This window comes from Xenopus laevis, chromosome 2L (assembly GCF_017654675.1).
Source record: "Xenopus laevis strain J_2021 chromosome 2L, Xenopus_laevis_v10.1, whole genome shotgun sequence".
Classification (NCBI taxonomy): domain Eukaryota; kingdom Metazoa; phylum Chordata; class Amphibia; order Anura; family Pipidae; genus Xenopus; species Xenopus laevis.
In genome coordinates this window covers 46,848,805-46,867,517 of record NC_054373.1, presented here as the reverse complement: position 1 = coordinate 46,867,517, position 18,713 = coordinate 46,848,805, and the positions used below count along the sequence as shown (strand labels likewise).

Genomic DNA, 18,713 nt, shown 5'->3' with positions numbered 1-18,713 from the left:
AGTTCACTGTTGAAGGTACATTGGTGGGTTAATTAATGGGGTAAGATCCCCTGCCACAGAGGAAAAATTAGCAATCTACCTGTTGCACCTGGGTGTATGTGTCTCCAATATTTCTGATTAGGTGTAGACTAGATCTATCACTTCTTTGGGAAAATAATACTATTATAATACTATAGCATCATTTTAACTTGCATAATGCTTTATTATTTATCATGACACTGTCAACATATCCTTACAAAACCACATTGACCTTGGTGCTACAGAGACTCAATAATGTCAAATATGAAAAATTCCTGTTAAAACTCATCAGCCGCAATCAGCAAGTCACTTTGTAATCATATTGCTACTGGCTGTGGAGTACCCCAATTAGGCGTGGAGAACTGTAAGGGGATCAGCGTTGGCAGGTTGGTGGTTTTCCAGACAAATTAGGCTACTAATTTAAAACCGAGGCAGGTATTGAAAGTACAAACTAGCCAAGGTACGGATTTGGGCTACTTTTTGGGCCTTTGGCTGGTTTTTACTTTGCAAACCAGCCAAAGTTTTTTTCTTGCCTGTGTCTCCCAATGCAGGTAATGTAGTTTTTGTTTAACAATTTGCCAAGTTTAATTTAAGATTACAATATCCAGCATGCAATGGGACTAACTTGTGTAGAAGTTGGGAGTTACCAGATTTTGGGCTCTGTACCCCAGTCTCTCGTCACTCTTAAGCATTTCCTAGTGACTTTCCTCAATTTCAGACAATTTTGGGGCAAAAATCAGCTGGTCACCAAAATGTCTAAAGGTTGACCTGTTTTAACAATATTTATTGAAATTATATATATATATATATATATATATATATATATATATATATATATATATATATATATATATATATATATATATATTAGGGCCTTATGGAGCCCCTATACCTCCTGGGCCCCCCTCTGTAGTCACGTCCCTGGTGACGGGTGAATCTCTCCCATTTTGCTTCATGGAAAAACTTAAAGGCATATTTTCATATCTATTCATTTCTAAAGGTTACCATAGACATAGAGATTCACTCGTTTGGCGATGTCCCCAAACGAGCGAATCTCTCCTCGATATGCCCACATTGAAGTGGGTTACTGGCTGATCAGATCATGGGCCTAGGGCCCAACAATCGGATCATAATGCATTCGATACAGGCCGTTAGCCCATCTGATGGCCCAAAACACGGGCCAATAAGGCGCCGACTCAATCTGTCGCAGCTTTTATCGGCCATCTATGCCTTTAGACTTTTTTGACTCCACATATTGTGGTATTTTTGGGCTACTTTTGGAGTGCCTCTTGGCTTGTTTTAGGCTGGTTTTGTAGCTGACTTTGGCTGGTTCTGAAGATTACACCTAGCAACCCTGAAGGGGATTCGGGCATCTCCTGGATAGAACGTGCCACTGTTCAGAGCAGCCATACTCTCTTATTTACATATTTGCATTGTATTCCTTGTAAATACATCTACTCCCAAAACTCAAATGAAACAGCGGGTCCGATTTACAGAAGTAGGAGCTGGGTTCGTGTCACCAGATTCACAACCTATGGGGCAGTTATGTGAGCAGTTCACGCTATGATGATAGTAAAGTAAATAAACAGGTCCATTGCTCTACCCAATGTTTTCTGTGCAGTTCTCCAACACGAGAACGCGCTAATTTTGGTCGGCAAGAAACTTTAAAGTCAAACTCTTAACTAGTCAAAAGAACCCGCCCCCATGCACCCACAGTCGCAGCTCCAATGACGCACTTCCGGAAGGTGAGGTCAGATCTTTCCTGTGCCGCCATTTCGGGATCGGTGAGGTCGGGATCGGTGATTAGAGGACTGGTTGCCGCGTCTGCTTTGGGGGGCGGCGTCTTTTGCCGCCTTAAGCCTGGTGGTAGCATCGAGTGCCGGGGCGCTAGGGAGAGGTCCATAGGAGGAGGAAAGCCATGGCGGGCAACTTCGACTCCGAGGACCGGGCGAGCTGGTACTGGGGCAAGCAGAACAGACAAGAGGCGGTGAATCTTCTGCAGGGCCAGCGGCACGGTGTCTTTTTAGTTCGGGACTCCACTACTATACCTGGTGACTACGTCTTGTCTGTCTCTGAGAACTCCAAGGTCTCCCACTACATCATCAACAGCGTCAGCAACAACCGGCAGAGTAGCACCGGTGAGTAGGGGAATGATACATCTGAAGCACACTGGATTCTGCATTCTGCTGGATTCTACTGCTTGTTCATGTGCAGCTGCCAGCCATTGACAACAGCAGAAGGCCTCTTCCCTCTGCATTCATTTCTCTTAACCAACTATATATATATATATATATATATATATATATATATGTGTGTGTGTGTGTGTATATAGTGAATAAAGTACCCCCTCTTGTAAATTATAAGGATATTCTAAGTTACCAAGGAGTTACATGACCATATAAAAACGAGGGCGAAGGCCGAGTGTTTTTATACAGGTCATGGAACTCCGAGGTGACTTCTGATATCCTCATGTTTTGCAACAGGGGGTACTTTATTATAATACACAAGTTTCAGTGAGTCATGTGACAAATGACATCGATACTCACCGTTTATAACTGATGACATCAGAACTCACCGTTTATAAGGATATCATTTACAAGATACTTTTGTGTAATATATATTCTCTCTCCCAGGGCCATAGTCAATTCTTACTATATACCAATTGTCATTGAGTGTTACAATGAATCCCAGTGTCTTTATTATCGCCACATTTATTTGGGAGGCAGTGGTATCCCAGTTTGTGGCATGTAATTACTTTGAACTTGTGACATTTTTGATAGTAGTCACGTGTGATGTAGTTTAATTGAATTGCATGTACTATCTTTTTATTCCTTCTTTCCACTCGTGTCTGATTTTTACTCCAGAGTTGGAGTAGCGTAGCAATTGTAACTCCAGTTTGTGAACAGACTTTTTTTTTTGTATCCTGAGTATTTAGAGGTTTTCCGTGCCTTCATAGGAAACAATCATGTTAGTGATTTGCATACCTGACCTCAAAACATTTTCAACTTCTTTAAAGGAATAGTTCAGTGTGAAAATAAAAACTGTGTAAATAGGCTGTGCAAAATAAAAAATGTTTCTAATATAGTTAGCCAAAAATGTAATATATAAAGGCTGGAGTGAACAGATGTCTAATAAAACAGCCAGAATTCAACTTCCTGCTTTTCAGCTCTATAACTCTGAGCTAGTCAGCGACTTGAAGGGGGGCCACATGGTACATTTCTGTTCAGTGAGTTTGTAATTGATCCTCAGCATTCAGCTCAGATTCAAAAGCAACAGATATGACCCATGTGCCCCCCCTCAAGTCTCTGATTGGTTACTGCCTGGTAACCAGGGTAACCAGTTAGTGTAAACCAAGAGAGCTGAAAAGTAGTGTTCTGACCGACATATTATACATCAAATCACTCCAGCCTTTATACATTACATTTTTGACTAACTATATTAGAAACATTTTTTATTTTGCACAGCCTATCTATTTACCCAGTTTTTATTTTTACACTGAACAATTCCTTTAAAGGGACACGGTCACTGTCAGAATGCATCAGTTAATACGGCTGCTCTAGCAGACTTCTCCTCAAAAGAGGAAACAGATTTTTTATATTTAATTTTGAAATCTGACATGAGGCTAGACATATTGTCATTTTCCCAGATGCCCTCAGCCATGTGACTTGTGCTCTGATAAACTTCAGTCACTCTTAACTGCTGTACTAGAAGTTTGAGTGACTTCACGCCTCCATACTCCCCCCAGCAGCCTAACAACAGAACAATGGGAAGGTAAGCAGATAACAGCTCCCTAACACAAGATATCTGCTGCCTGGTAGATCTAAGAACAAAACTCAATAGTAAAATCCAGGTCCCACTGCGACACATTCAGTTACATTGAGTAGGAGAAACAACAGCCTGCCAGAAAGCAGTTCCATCCTAAAGTGCTGGCTCTTTCTTAAAGCATATGACTAGGCAAAATAACCTGAGATGGCTGCCTACACACCAATATTACAGCTTAAAAAAAAAACTTCATGGTTCTGAAATGAAATTTTATATTGTAGAATGAATTATTTGTATTCTAAACAATGCAATTTAGGAATGCAAGCTACATACGTAATGAAATGTTTTTTTTTGTTGTTTTTTTTAAATTTTGTGTGTATTCATGATTATCTCTCCCAGCTTTGATAGCATACATGAGAAACTATTGATTCATAATTCAATGAATGGTTCCTTTTCATTGATATAAAAATAAAAAATGCACTGCCACAAATGTTGTTTTTCCAAAGATCTCCCTTTGCAACAAATACCAAGCTAAATCTATGTAGGCAAGACAAAAACACAGATGTATTGGTTTTTAATCATCTTGTTGGTTAGTTTTTTTTTTTTATGGAAATAAAATGCAGTGAGGAAATCCCCAACGTTACAGTTCCTTATTTTCTGGGACACGTCTGGTGGGAAGCCATCCTGTCAGATTTTGTGTACTTCAATTTTTTTTATCCTTTTATATGGCTACTGAATATAGTACAGTATACTCCATTAATGAGGCATAAGTCCAAGCCCCAATTAGCGCATTGTCCAAGTTTGTACTTTAAGTATATACATGTTTATGGCACATTGTGATAACCTTATTTTCAGGGGAAACTGTGTTGGTCAAACCCCATTTACACACTGGCAGCTGCTATTTACTTACCATACAAAAGATTCTGGCTTGGGCTGCCAGATGTGGAGTGATCACTGGCATTTCCAAGTAATCCCTGGCATCAATGGCAATACATTTCCCTTAAAACCAACAGGAAACAGCTGCAGGCAGGGAAGCTCATTTAGTCTGGGAATGAGGAGATGAAACTTTTTTTTTTTTTTTTTTTTTTACCTTGGACTGATAAAATTATGGGGCAAGTGCTGACACTTGTGATACTGTTTCATGCATCCAGTAATTTTAGTATAAAAAATGTTTAGTTAATTTGTAAAATGCTGATTCATCTTGCTTGTAAAAGTCCCCTTGGCAAACAGTGGAAACAATTTCTGCTTCTCCATGACACATGGTTAGTTTGCTTGGCACAGTGCAGCCAAGTTTTAAAGTAGTGAAGGGCCTCCACATTTTTGCTGTATGTAGAAGAGGGCATACCACATTCAGTATTAAGTCCACTGCCACTTGACAGTCCACCAACTTTTTAAAATTGTAGGATGAAAGAGGTGGTCCACTTTTGAACTAACTTTTAGTATATTATAGAATGGCCAATCCTAAGCAACTTTTCAATTGGTCTTCGTTATTTTTTCTTATTTAGTTGAATTATTTGCCACCTTCTTCTGATTCTTTCCAGCTTTCAAATGGGGATCACTAACCCCATATAAAAACAAACGCTCTATGAGGCTGCACATTTATTATTATCCTTTTCTATTAATATTCCAGTCTTATTCAGATCAATGCATGGTTGCTAGAGTAATTTAAACAAATTACTGAAATTGCAAACTGGAGCTGCTAAATATCTCACAAATAATAAAAAATGAAAACCAAGTGCAAATTTTCTCTGAATATCACTCTCTACATCATACTAAAAGTTAACTCAAAGGTGAACAACCCCTTCAAAGAGCAGTTTCTGCTTCTTTTCTGACATTTCATACTATGAAATTGTATGCATTCATTTGCCCTAACCCTATACTGGAATTACAAGCTCATTTCTTATTTATTTTTTAAGGCTTTGTTTAAGTAGACTTTTACCTCTGTTCTGACAATGCTTGTATGGATGGCACAAGTATGCAGGGAACTTGATTACAATGTAATTCTCCTACCGCACACCTGTAGTTCACCAATCCTGCAAGCTGGTGGTGCGTTCCTTCCGTTGACCCGGCCGGGTCCCTTAGCAACCAACGTGTAAAAGAAACGGATCCGCACACACACCGATTAGTGCAGTCGGGGATTATCCCCTTTTATTCAGCCACCAAACATCAATGTTTCGGGGGGGAAACACCCACCCTTCATCAGGATACAATTATTTGTGCAGTCACCCATTTAAACCCAACTTCCCACGCCTTCTTTTCCCATCATGCAGTTTGCCATAAAAATTAACCCTTATGTGGGATACAGGAAATTCGACCTATATGTAACATGCAATTAAGCAATCAATTCGGTACGACGGTCAACAAAATGATCTTTTTCTTTCTTAAAGTGCCCATGTGCAATAATTATTACAAAATATGGTATCAAAACATTTTAAACAATTTTTTTTTTTTTTTTTTAAAACACCACATACATTAAACACCATATTGCAAAAATCATTGTGTTGTATTATAGTACCTTACTGCCCTTGGGATTTTCTAATAACCCTTAATATTATATGTGATCATTCAGCAAACTGCATGATGGGAAAAGAAGGCGTGGGAAGTTGGGTTTAAATGGGTGACTGCACAAATAATTGTATCCTGATGAAGGGTGGGTGTTTCCCCCCCGAAACGTTGATGTTTGGTGGCTGAATAAAAGGGGATAATCCCAGACTGCACTAATCGGTGTGTGTGCGGATCCGTTTCTTTTACACGTTACACAAGTATGCAGGGGACATTTGCAATGGCAAAGGTGAAAAATAAAACCCTTGTCTTTCATTTCAAAAAAAGTTTTTTTTAACAATTCGTTACTATACAACAGGGATCCCCAACCTTTTGAACCCGTGAGCAACATTCAGAAGTAAAAGTAGTTGGAGAGCAACACAAGCATGAAAAATGTTCTTGGGGTGCCAAATAAGTGCTGTGATTGGCCATTTAGTAGCCCCTATGAGGATTGTCAACGTACATTGAGGCTCTGTTTGGCAGTGCACCTGGTTTTTATACAATCAAAATTTGCCTCCAAGCCTGGAATTCAAAAATAAGCACCTGCTTTGAGGCCACTGGGAGCAACATCCAAGGGGTTGGAGAGCAACATGTTGCTCACGAGCTACTGGTTGGGGATCACTGCTATACAACAACAAAAAAAACACCAAGACAAATTAAACTTTAAAATAGCAAAGCCTTTATTAAGAAATAACTTACAGAAACTCCACTTCCGCTCCTCTTCAGAAAAAGCGACAGGGCGACCATCCATCCTGCGGCGCTCGGTTTCTCCTCCCTGGCTTCCCTCTCCCACGCTCCTCCAGCTCATGCTGCTCTCAGACGTGGCCACGCTGACACTGTGGATCCGGGACTGAGCCAACAGCCTCTTCTCCCGGGCCGGGCTGAACCTGTCCCTGCCCAGCTCCTCCACCTCCAGCCCGCAGTACTGCTTTTCCTGTAGAGCGTCTCCAGACTAATCCCACCCAGGCCTGCTCTGGCTGCAACTGCCCTTCGCCTCTGTTTTTGAGCCGGTACAGTAGATCTCTTACTGCTGCCCCTGCGCACCGGCACCGTGACCTCCTGGCCCAGTCTCCCCCCTTGGGAACTGCCCTGGGAACTGTCGATGCTGCTGTCAAATCATGCTGTGAAATCATACAAGATGTAGTACCTTTTTATATGCCCCTATCATGTTATAATGGACACTCTCAAAATCCATAGCCTGTCTGGGGAAAACAATGGCACCTTGAACATATCATTATATTAGCCCATTATCTTCCAAACTGTCAGGCTTAGAGCAGGTACAGCTGAGTATGAAGGTCAGTTAGGGTGAGATTTGGGCTGAATGCTTACTTGGTCTCCTAGGTGCCCCTGAAGGGGAAAAAATTTTTGGTGGAAATGTATCTGATGTCACAAAAAAATCGTAAAACTAATACCAATGTTTTCCTGTATCTGTAACCTTGTTGTAAGTTATGGTGGGCAAAACCAAAGGCATCTTTTAACGTTATGTTTGTGTCTCTTGACCCTCATCAGGTAGTTTGGTTCACTGTGGGCAACTTCAGTAATAAATAGCTGATGGGGAAAATATGGTCTGTTATTCTTACTAAATAGCATTGTCCTGTGGTTACCCTAAGGGGCAGATTTATTGAGGGTCAAAGTGAAAATTCAAATTTTTTTGCCACCTAAAACCAGCTGAATTACTGTTTATCAATGAGAGAGGTCCAGGGATTAATTTGGAGCTGTTAGTAGCCTCCCTGGCATTTTTTCCTGAGAAAAAATGCAAATCAAGTTTATTCTAATTGAATTCAATTCAAGTTTTCGGGCCGTTTCAATTCGTCCGAGTTTTAGAAAAAAAAATGCTTTTAAATAAATTTCCCCCAGTCAAATTTCAAATTCAGCCAAATTAAAGGGAGTTTGAAATTTGACCCTTGATAAATGTGCCTCTAAGTGAGCCTTTCTAGTTGTGGGTAGGTTTCGGGTTGTGACGATTGTTTTAGCAAGGAAGCACTTTCTTTATAGGTGTGACCCTTGTGTAAATTAGAGCAGAATCTGGCAGTCTGAAGGCGTTGGCAAATGCTGCACGTCCTGTTGTGTAATTCGGATCACTGACAACTGAGATCCAAGAAAGCTGAACAGTTAGTTAGTGCATAGACTAAAGAGCGGATAGCTGACATGACTGTCCACACAAATTAATAAATACCAGTAATTGAGATTGATAAAAACTGAGCACAGTTGACAGGTTCTATGGCTTTACATGGACCTATAAAGTTGCCAACTTTGAGACTGAAGCTTATTTGGTCCAGGTATAAGTTCCTATTGAAAGCCTACCCAACCACTATCTTGCTGAAATTGGCCAAATAAATGTTATGCTAGAAAATCCCATCATGCTAGGACTGTGTATTGATCCTTTCCTGACAGATCTCCCTAGTTATGATGTGATTGTTGGAAAACATTCCTATCAACCTGGTTTGGCCCAACGTGTTTGTGGCTGAATCAGGTAAATACACTCCTTGTTCAACAATTAGAGTATACCCTGCTTCACTTCTGGAACAGCCCCATCTATACATACAGATAAGACATTGGCAGATGATATTTTCAGTCTGGACAGACCAACTGCATGGTGGTAGAATTTCAGGAATCTGCTGTTGAAACTTCTGCAGTTGCCCAGCTTGGTAGCTTTGGTTTAAACTAGAGATGCACCAAATCCAGGATTCAGCCTTTTTCAGCAGAAATCCTTCTGCCCGGCCGAATCCTAATTTGCATATGCAAATTAAGGGCAGGGAGGGAAATCACGTGACTTTTTGCCAAAAAAACAAGGAAGTAAAAAATGGTTTCCCCTTCCCACCACTAATTTGTATATGCAAATTAGGATTCGGTTCTGTATTTGTCCGAATCCAAAATAGTGGATTTGGTGCATCGCTAGTTTAAACCTAAGAAGTGTGCCTTTGTCTTTGGACACTTTTTAAATGGAGATTTACTATATCCGTCCTGATAATTTTCTTTTTTTTAAAAAAAAAAAATTTGTAAACTTTATTTTTTTTTTTTTTTTTTTTTCCTTTGCTTAGTCTAGGGCCAAGCAGGTCACTTTTTCTTGTTTTATAATGTAACATGAAAGTCTTTGTGGAATCTGTGTCCCTCTAATAGATTCTCTACCAGCAAATCGCAGAACAAAAATCGTGGAACCACGTTGGCCAGTAGCAAAAATAACAAATACAAAAGTATTGTAGAAGTGATACATTTCAAGCTTTCGGAGCACCAAGGCCCCATTGTCAGTCAAAATACAAATGAAAGCTGGAAAGGCACAGCACAGTTACGTCATGATCTTACAGTATAAATGTTCGATCATGATCTAACTGTATATATACTGTGCCTACAGCTTTCATTTGTATTTTGGGGCCTTGGTGCTCCGAAAGCTTGCAATGTATTTTTATGGTTAGCCAATATAGGTATTACTTATACAATTCTTTTTTTTTTAATTTATTTATTTCTACCACTTAAGGTACTCACTGGGATATCTCATTTGTGCTTATCACTGAGCAACAAACTGTGAGGCTGCTATGTATGTGAGGGAGGCGCCTCAAGCAAAAAAAAAATGAACCAACCCGCTTAATCTGTAAAACATTTTGTTTTTCATTTGTGAATGCATGCATTAAAAAAAAAACGTTTATATAATGTGCTGTCTACTACATCAGATTTTTTTCTTTTCTCCAGCAGGAATGGTCCAGTCCCGATTCAGAATAGGTGACCAAGAATTTGATTCATTACCGACTCTTTTGGAATTCTATAAGATACATTACCTGGACACTACCACTTTAATAGAACCAGTTTCCAAGTCTAAGCAATCTGGTGTAATCCAAAGACAAGAAGAAGTTGAATACGTGCGAGCTCTCTTTGACTTTATTGGCAATGATGATGAAGATCTTCCATTTAAGAAAGGAGACATCCTGAGAATTCGCGAGAAGCCCGAGGAGCAGTGGTGGAATGCGGAGGACAGCGATGGAAGACGGGGCATGATACCTGTGCCTTACGTCGAGAAGTACAGGCCTCCCTCTTCAGCAGGGTCAGCCCTGATTGGAGGTAACCAGGAAAATTCGCACCCGCAACCACTGGGTGGGCCGGAGCCAGGGCCCTATGCCCAGCCCAGTGTCAACACTCCGCTGCCTAACCTTCAGAATGGGCCCATTTTTGCCAGGGTTATCCAGAAGCGCGTCCCTAATGCCTACGACAAGACAGCCTTGGCTTTGGAGGTATATAATGGGCACATCATTAAAGGAAAATTCTTACAAAAGCATTTTCCTTTACAATACACAAATATTTAGACCAAAGTCCAGTATATGCCAATGCAGGGAGTAAAATATCCTATACAAGGCTGCGGTGGATAATACACACAGTTCTCTCTAAATGCCAATATCTTTAGCATGTCATGTTACTTCCCTTTGTGTTTTAAACCCAAGGTTTAAGGTAAGACATTTGAGGGTTTTTTCCAACTATACTGCAATATCAAAATCAAAGGCAAGCAAAATTCCACTGTTATTGGGTATTAAAAACGTAATTGAATGTATCCTTGTATGTAACGAATGTCAAAAAACTTGCCGAAGTGCACTTATCATTTGCAACCAAGGGGGTGAGACGCTGCTATTTCGGGAGATTGGTTGGCCATCGACAAATCGCTACTTCGGCTGACTAATCTTTTTGCTAGTGAAGTTTAATTTTGTGCTTATTGCCATCCTTTTCTAGAGCATTTCTTTGTGTACACACACGTTCCTACTACTCTCCTCTCTCTTCTCTCCTGGCTGCCCAGCCCAAAAGTCAGTTATGTTGAGATTTTTTTTTTGGTGTTTTGGCTGATCCTTAACTTGATCTGTAACCCGAATATTAGGGTTGTGCAGTGGTTGCTTGTACATGGCCAGATTTAATCATACTTCCCCCACCATCTAGACATGTAGGCCAGATTGGGGCACCATTCTGATAGATCATACTGTGATTCTATCAAATTGAAAATGATTGTATATATTTGAATTTCAGCAGTTGATGCAACATGCCATCAAGCAAGTGTTTTAAACCCCAGTTTCAGGTGCAATAAGTGGTCCCATGACAAACATAAAAACATAAAAACATGGCTGGTTTAGGCATTGTTTCTACTACCGCAAATAATTGTTCAAAGCTTGCTCTAATTTATGATCAAGTTGGGTTTCTAGAAGTATCTAGGAGGCAAAATAGGACATTCTACCAAAATCTAACTGGCCTTTAGGCTATGCCTCCCTCTAACTACCCAACCCACCCCCCAATTAAGACTCTAAGCCTTAAAGAACGACTGGTAATTGGCAATACATGTTACAAAATATAAATCATAGAGAAGATGAGAAACGGATACCATGGGCATGTAGAACTGCTGCTGAAGTGCCTTTATTGAACACACAACATGTTTTGAGCTACATGGGCTCTTTCTCAAGTGAGGCATTTCAGCAGCAGTTCTCTGCATCCATGGTATCCGTTTCCCACCTTCTGTATGATTTTTATTCTGCTTTGGATGGGAGCAAGGGACAAGATACTGAAGAATTTGCATTCAAAGTAAGGGCTTACACCAGTGTTTATTCTGTATGTTACAAAATAATAACTTTTAAGCCATATGACCAAAAGTTTACACCATCTCTGTTGAACTGACTTTGGTGCAAAAATATAGATCAGGAACATCCTCCAAACATACACACAAAAATATTATTGGTAAGCTTTGCTTTTAAGGGAGAGGGATTAAGGGTAAAAGTAAAACCAGCTTTAACATTAAAATCCAATTTTAATGGAACCTTTAAATGTTTTTGTTGTTGAAAAATATGGCCAATTAACCCCACAAAAACATACATTTTTTATTTTGGTGTAGCCATTTCCTAAGGACTTAAATGGCATTTCTTGATAAAATTACTTCTGTATTGAATGTATTTACGCTGTGGGTGTCAGAACTTACGCTGTGGATATTTGTCGGTTCAAGAGTTTATCTGGACTGCTGAGTGATAGCAGCCCTTTGTGGGGGTTAATAGAATGTTTGTGGAGTTTAACGCAAAGGAACAGCTCATTGTACACCACAAATACTTGAGCTGTAGGAAGGAAGGGGTTTGTTTATACAGCAGGCTTCTCAATGGACTGATTGCTTTTGATTGTTCTCCATGTGATCAGTAAATTGAAAGCAACTTTTCATTTACTTTCTGTTTTTGCCCTCTGCAAAATTACAATACATGGATTTGTGATTAAATCAATAGGCAAAAAGTATGCGCAGCACAAGCCGTTTACATTGAACAATAGGTATACTATCCCTTTAATGGAAGAACTATGATTTCCCATACTTTTCCTTATCTTATTTTGGGGTTTCCCAGCACACATCAGCGCGCATGTACAAATAGTTTAAATACAAATGTAATGATCATCATATTTCTATGTGGCACTTAAAATGTGCAGGCTGCTTTCAATTAACTGCATACAAGTGTAAGTATTGCCATGAAGCGTTCAATCACATTTATTTACATCATCATTTGTCCATTCCATCTGATGTCTGTTGGGAAGACAGAACATCTTTCATACGGATCTTTTTTCTTATTCACTTTTGTTCTTTTGCATTTTTTCTCTCTATATATGGTGTACTTTTATTACATCTCGAGAGGTCCTAGGGCAGATCAAAATGTGAACGTAAAGGACCAGTAAACATTTTCAAAAAAAAATTTTTGTACTTAACGGAAAAGAAAACCCCAAGACACTTTTCACTTTAAATTCGCAAAGCCTTTATTAAGAAATAACTTAGCTATTCTCCGCTTGCGCTCCTCTTCAGAAACGGCGAGGATATCTCCTCCCTGGCTATCTCCTATAGAAGGCAGGGATGAGAATTCAGTCGTTTCTGAAGAGGAGCGCAAGTGGAGAATCGGTAAGTTCTTTCTTAATAAAGATTTTGCGAATCTAAAGTTAAATGTGTCTTAGTTTTTTTTCCTTATGTAGAAACAAATTTAAAAAATAAATAAAATGTTTTATGTTACTGGTATTTTAAGTTCACACTTTTTATTTTCCTCATTAAGTACTCCCCTATATAGTGGGGGGAGAGAGAATTAAATTATATAAAATTTGGTTAGGGAAAACCAGGTGAATTGTGAACTTTTGGCTCCTGGAAAAGTCCATCTGGCCTAAACTATCCCTGGATCTGGAGGAAAACAAAACCACAACTGAGACGTTTTGCACATAAAATGTAAAATATACTCTCCATTTTGACATGAGCTCTTTCAATTGGGTATATGTAGAAATGTGCATAAACATTATTTGAGCTATATTAGAAGTTTTATGATAATTGCAGCAAGTCATGATTGAGTGATTACTGTATGTGCTAGACCACAAACCACTTACAATACGATACAATGATATGGCCTGTGCCAAAGGGTGTGGTGCCTCTACCCACCATGGATTTCTTTATGGAACACAATTGATTCCCCCCAGCTTGCTTTGCATTCTGTTTGTTTTCCCGTTCATGTCAGAGGGACGTGATCCATGGTGGGTACTGGTGATCAAAACAGTGTGCCAAGGCTTTCCGTATTTTACCGTAGGAGAAAATTTGTCTGCAGTCATTAGTATAACATGCAAGGTACTGCAAAACGAAAGGATTCGGTTCGGTATTTGGACATTTTCAGCAGGATTCAGGCGAATCCTCGTGCCTGGGCGAACCGAATCCTTAAAATGATGTGACTTTTCGTCACAAAACATGGAAGTAAAGAATAAAATGTTCCCCCTCGCTAATTTACATATGCAAATTAGGGTTCGGTATTCGGCCGAATCTTTCACAAAGGATTCGGGGCCGAATCCAAAGAAGTGGATTCGGTGCATCCCTAATAAATGGATTCAGTAAATCATTTTAGGGTTCAGCTGAATACTGAATCCACCATCAAGATTCAATTGAATAGAACCTGAACCCTAATTTGAGAATGAGAGGTCAATATCCAGCAAATGTTTTTATTTTTATATTAAACCAACAAAACATGTATCCTCTTCAGTTGTCACATGATGATGTGCTAGTCACAAAATCTTGCCATTGTAGAACACACACCCAACCCATACCCATAGATCCGTGGTGCCAGTATATTCTAGTAAAGTAAAGGGCCTATAAAAGCTGCCGACAGACCGATGCGGCCCCCTGATCCCAACGCCCTTATTGACTATGGCCCCCAATCGGATCAGCCCGATATCAGCCACACGAGAGGATCTCCCTGTGTATGGCCACCTTTAGATAAGGCATCTTGCCAATCAAGAGTGGAGATCGAGCATATTAACAGGCTTGAGACTTTATCCATTTTAGCCTATTTGCTTACAAAAAATAGGGTTTAGTATTCAGAAATATGTTTTGTGAAGGATTCAGTATTTGGCTGAATAAAAAGTTCCTATTATCCTTCCTAGTTTTAAATGTATATCGGTAGCACACTGGCTACTCTTAAAAGTGGTTAGTGCAGAACCAATTCTTGCTTTAAAAAAGCAATTTGTTTTTCACCCCAAACCACCTGAATATACATTTTTAATATAAATGGATCACCCCGTGTGGGCTAATTGGAGACTGTTTTTATAATAATATTTATGAAATGCTTTATAGATGCCATTTGTGATAATGCAAGTACCATAAAATTCACATCTCCATTTAACTATTTCTGTTAGGGTACTGGCACACAGGGAAATCTGTTGCCCATGCTACGCCCAGATCTAAACGCGCCCGACAAATCTCCCCATGTGCCAGTTCCCTTAACCATCTTGCAAAAAAAAAAAAAAAAAAAACAGCAGCTCCATCTTGCTTTAGGGCAGGCTTTCTAGATATACATCGAGGTTAGTCTTACAACGATTGGTGTGAGATCATTCGCCTTTTTTCTCAGGGGCTCAGTTACTGCACTGGTACTTGGGGGGGGCTTTAGGTCATCTCTGACTGAGACAGAACAAAACTGAATAAGGACATTAAAGAAAAGAGACCTACACCTGTAAAAATAAAAAAAACAGCCATATTACAACATGTGCAAATAATGGTATTCTCAAAAAAAAAGTGGTAATTGCATAACCGTATATTTTAAACAGGTTTGTAAGCTAAATATCTTTGTTCTGGAGTATGTTAAAGTAGTGCAAACTAAACGGTTTCTTAAAGGAACAGTAACACTAAAAAATAAGTGTTTTAAAGTAATGAAAATATCATGTAGTGTTGCCCTGCACTGGTAAAACTGATGTATTTGCTTCAGAAACACTACTATAGTTCTTATAAACAAGCTGCTGTGTACCATTGGCGGAAATTGGAAAAAAATAATATGGCACAGGTTAAATAGTGGATAACAGATAACACCATTATGTTCTACAGAGCTTATCTGCTGTGTAACCTGAGCCTTTTCTCCATTGAATGGCTGCCCCCATTGCTACATATCAGCTAATTTATATAAACAATAGTAGTGTTTCTGAAGCAAACACATCAGTTTTACCAGTACAGGGCCACACTGCAATATATGTATATTACTTTAAAACACTTACATTTTTTGATGTTAATGTTCCTTTAAGCTGTAATTTATAAAGGATATGTGGGTTTTTTTTTTTTGGTTTTTTTTTTATAATGCTTTATTGCTTTCTTCCCCCTACAGGTTGGTGATCTAGTAAAAGTTACAAAGATTAATGTCAGTGGCCAGTGGGAAGGAGAGTGCAACGGGAAATATGGTCATTTTCCATTTACACACGTGCGTCTGCTGGATCAACAGAACCCAGAGGAGGACTTTAGCTGATCCATTCCCGTGAGAAGAGAACAATCTTGCTCTGTCTCCCGCTATTTCTTCATCTGCCATTTAGACTGCCTTTAACACATTTTGAGTAGTCCTGCCCCAGAATCCCTCTCAATCGCAGTCCACCTATAACTGAGATTTGGCAGAATCCTGGTTCAAGCTTGGCTCAAATCATCCAATAGGCAGATAGTAAAGGTTATGCTGAGGAAACGTAACTCTAATGCAAAGAACTGCACAATGTATTGTAGCAAAGCATTTTATTGGAACAAGAGACATGACTTTTCATCCTTCCCATGTTATATTTCAAACAAGCCGTACCATCTAAAGATATATCATTGGACTCCACTTTTTTATCCTTTGTATTATCTGACTTTAATATGTCAATAGGTTAACACTGTATGGTATTAAATTAAGTATCCACTATGCTGTACAAACCATTCTTTCCTGATTAATAAGCCAGTACCAGTCATACCTTTCCATGCAGTGGATTTAGTGATTAAACTCCTTTTGAAAGCAGGATGATCAAGGGGATTTGCCTGTTGGTTTCAAAGCATTTTCCATAACGATGTTACCTGATCATAATTACTCATTAAAATGGTAAGAAATAATCTTCCAATAAAAATTCTCCCATGAAAAATTGTAGCTAGAATTAAATGTTTCCCTTGATAGCTCCTGCTGCATGTTTAGCTATAAGCAGAAATGATAAGTTTCAGTACAAGAAGATTCCCTAAAAAAAAGGAGAGACTTGTAATTCATCTTTTTTTACATTTAGGGAGCAATGCTAAAGGCAAATTGAGAAAACTATCGTTTTTATTCTTCCATCATTTGCAGTCAGAAATAATCTTGGCAAGCTTTTTTTTTTCTCTCTCTCTCGCTGCATTGCACAACACTGAATGTTAATATGGAAAAGGAGTGACTGTACAAATCGTAACTAACGGATAAACCTCTGCCTTTTTTTAACCATTGGCCTGTTGAATTCTCAGTAAGACATAGGTTATCGTGTTGGCACCATTTCACTGCATTTTGTGATTTTTTTCAATTCATATCTTTTTAAAAAGGGGGTTACTAACAAGAGGGTCCAATCAGCAGGAATGTGGGTACAAATTGTCAGGAGATGCTGTTCAGACACCCAGACTCAACAAATGCAGTTTTAGGATCAGGGCACACAGGCAGATTCGGGGAGATTAATTGCCCGGCGACAAAACTCCTCTTCTTCAGGGTGACTAATTTTCCCGAACTGCTTCCCGCTGGCTAAAATGTAAATCGCCGGCGGGATGGCACTCGGAGCAATTCGTTTTCCAAATTCGCTCGGAGTTTCCTTGTGAGGCAACTTCAGAAAACGAATCGCTCGGAGTGCCATCCCGCCGGCGATTTACATTATAGCCGGAGGGGAGACAGTTTAAAGAATAGGAGATTTGTCACCGGGCGACTAATCTCCCCGAATCTGCCTGTGTGCCCTGACCCTAAAAGGTAGGATTGTTAGGTTATACACTACAATCGGTAATTTAATTATTCTAGACGATTTTTTTTTTTTTCCCCCACTGCCGGCCATGACTTCCAACCCCTACTGAGTTTGCACATCACCTAGCTAGGCCATGGAACTGTATGGACCATGTGACCCCACCCCTTTATTTATGTGACATGGAGTGGACCAATTAGATTTTTCTGTCCCTACATTCTTGTCAAAAATGTCTGGTACCATTAACGAATGTCCAACAATATTAAAATAATGGATGGTGGTAAAGGCTGTGATTTGAATAATTTTTGCAGGCACATCTGTGGCATGCACTAGAGCAGGGATCCCCAACCTTTTGAATCCGTGAGCAACATTCAGAAGTAAAAGGAGTTGGGGAGTAACACTAGCATGAAAAATGTTCTTGGGGTGCCAAATAAGTGCTGTGATTTGCTTTGGTAGCCCCTATGTGGATTGTCAACCCACATTGAGGCTCTGTTTGACAGTGCACCTGATTTTAATATAACCAAAACTTGCCTCCAAGCCTGGAATTCAAAAATAATTACTTGCTTTGAGGCCACTGGGAGCAACAATCAAGGGGTTGGAGAGCAACATGTTGCTCAGGAGCTACTGATTGGGGATCACTGCACTAGAGGCTTTCAGTTGTAACTGATCTGCTTCATCTGTGATTTTCTGGCCAAAAATGTTCACAACGAAATGCAGCTGTAATAATCAGGGCTATTTAGCCATCAATGCTCTGCACCAAATCATGCTGATCAGATCATTTGGTCCTTGAACCAATGATCTGATCATGCTGCAGATAAACAAAAAAGTCGAATATCTGCAAGTAACAAGAATCTCATGTCAGGGGGCTCTCCTGTAGGGGCAGCCAAATAGCCAGCAATAATCTGCAGAATATGTTATATACTGAGCATATTTAACTTTAAGAACCAAAAATACAATATGTATGCACTCTCGCTGAGAATTGAGCCTGGGCAAGCTGGGGTGCTCACACTCTGCTGTCAAAGCCACGTGTTCTATCTAATAGTGCAGAAAATATAATGGATGGACCATCTTTGCTAATTTAAATACAATTCAGCCAATTTTTTTCTATTCTGCAATTCACAGAGGCCTACCTTGGTTTAAAGCCATATACTCTGTGATTTTCTACTTTTGTATAGTTGCACAATGTACACATG

At 39.5% G+C, this 18,713-nt stretch overlaps 1 protein-coding gene across 3 annotated transcripts; it reads left to right on the top strand.

Annotated features, from left to right (window-relative positions):
• The first annotated feature begins 1,775 nt into the window (after positions 1-1,775).
• Positions 1,776-16,698, top strand: crk.L (v-crk avian sarcoma virus CT10 oncogene homolog L homeolog). Of its 3 annotated transcripts, none has more exons than XM_018244921.2 (3): positions 1,776-2,156; positions 10,009-10,374; positions 15,927-16,071. In XM_018244921.2, the coding sequence occupies exons 1-3, from the start codon at positions 1,937-1,939 to the stop codon at positions 15,932-15,934; spliced, it is 594 nt and encodes a 197-aa protein (XP_018100410.1). In that variant the 5' UTR covers positions 1,776-1,936; the 3' UTR covers positions 15,935-16,071.
• The last annotated feature ends 2,015 nt before the right edge of the window (positions 16,699-18,713 follow it).

Excerpts from the sequence above, each read along its gene's own strand:
- crk.L (XM_018244920.2), top strand. The coding sequence starts at position 1,937 with ATGGCGGGCAACTTCGACTCCGAGGACCGGGCGAGCTGGTACTGGGGC. Across the intron at positions 2,157-10,011 it reads CAACCGGCAGAGTAGCACCG|GAATGGTCCAGTCCCGATTC; the intron begins GTGAGTAGGGGA and ends TTTCTCCAGCAG. Across the intron at positions 10,545-15,926 it reads AGACAGCCTTGGCTTTGGAG|GTTGGTGATCTAGTAAAAGT; the intron begins GTATATAATGGG and ends TTCCCCCTACAG.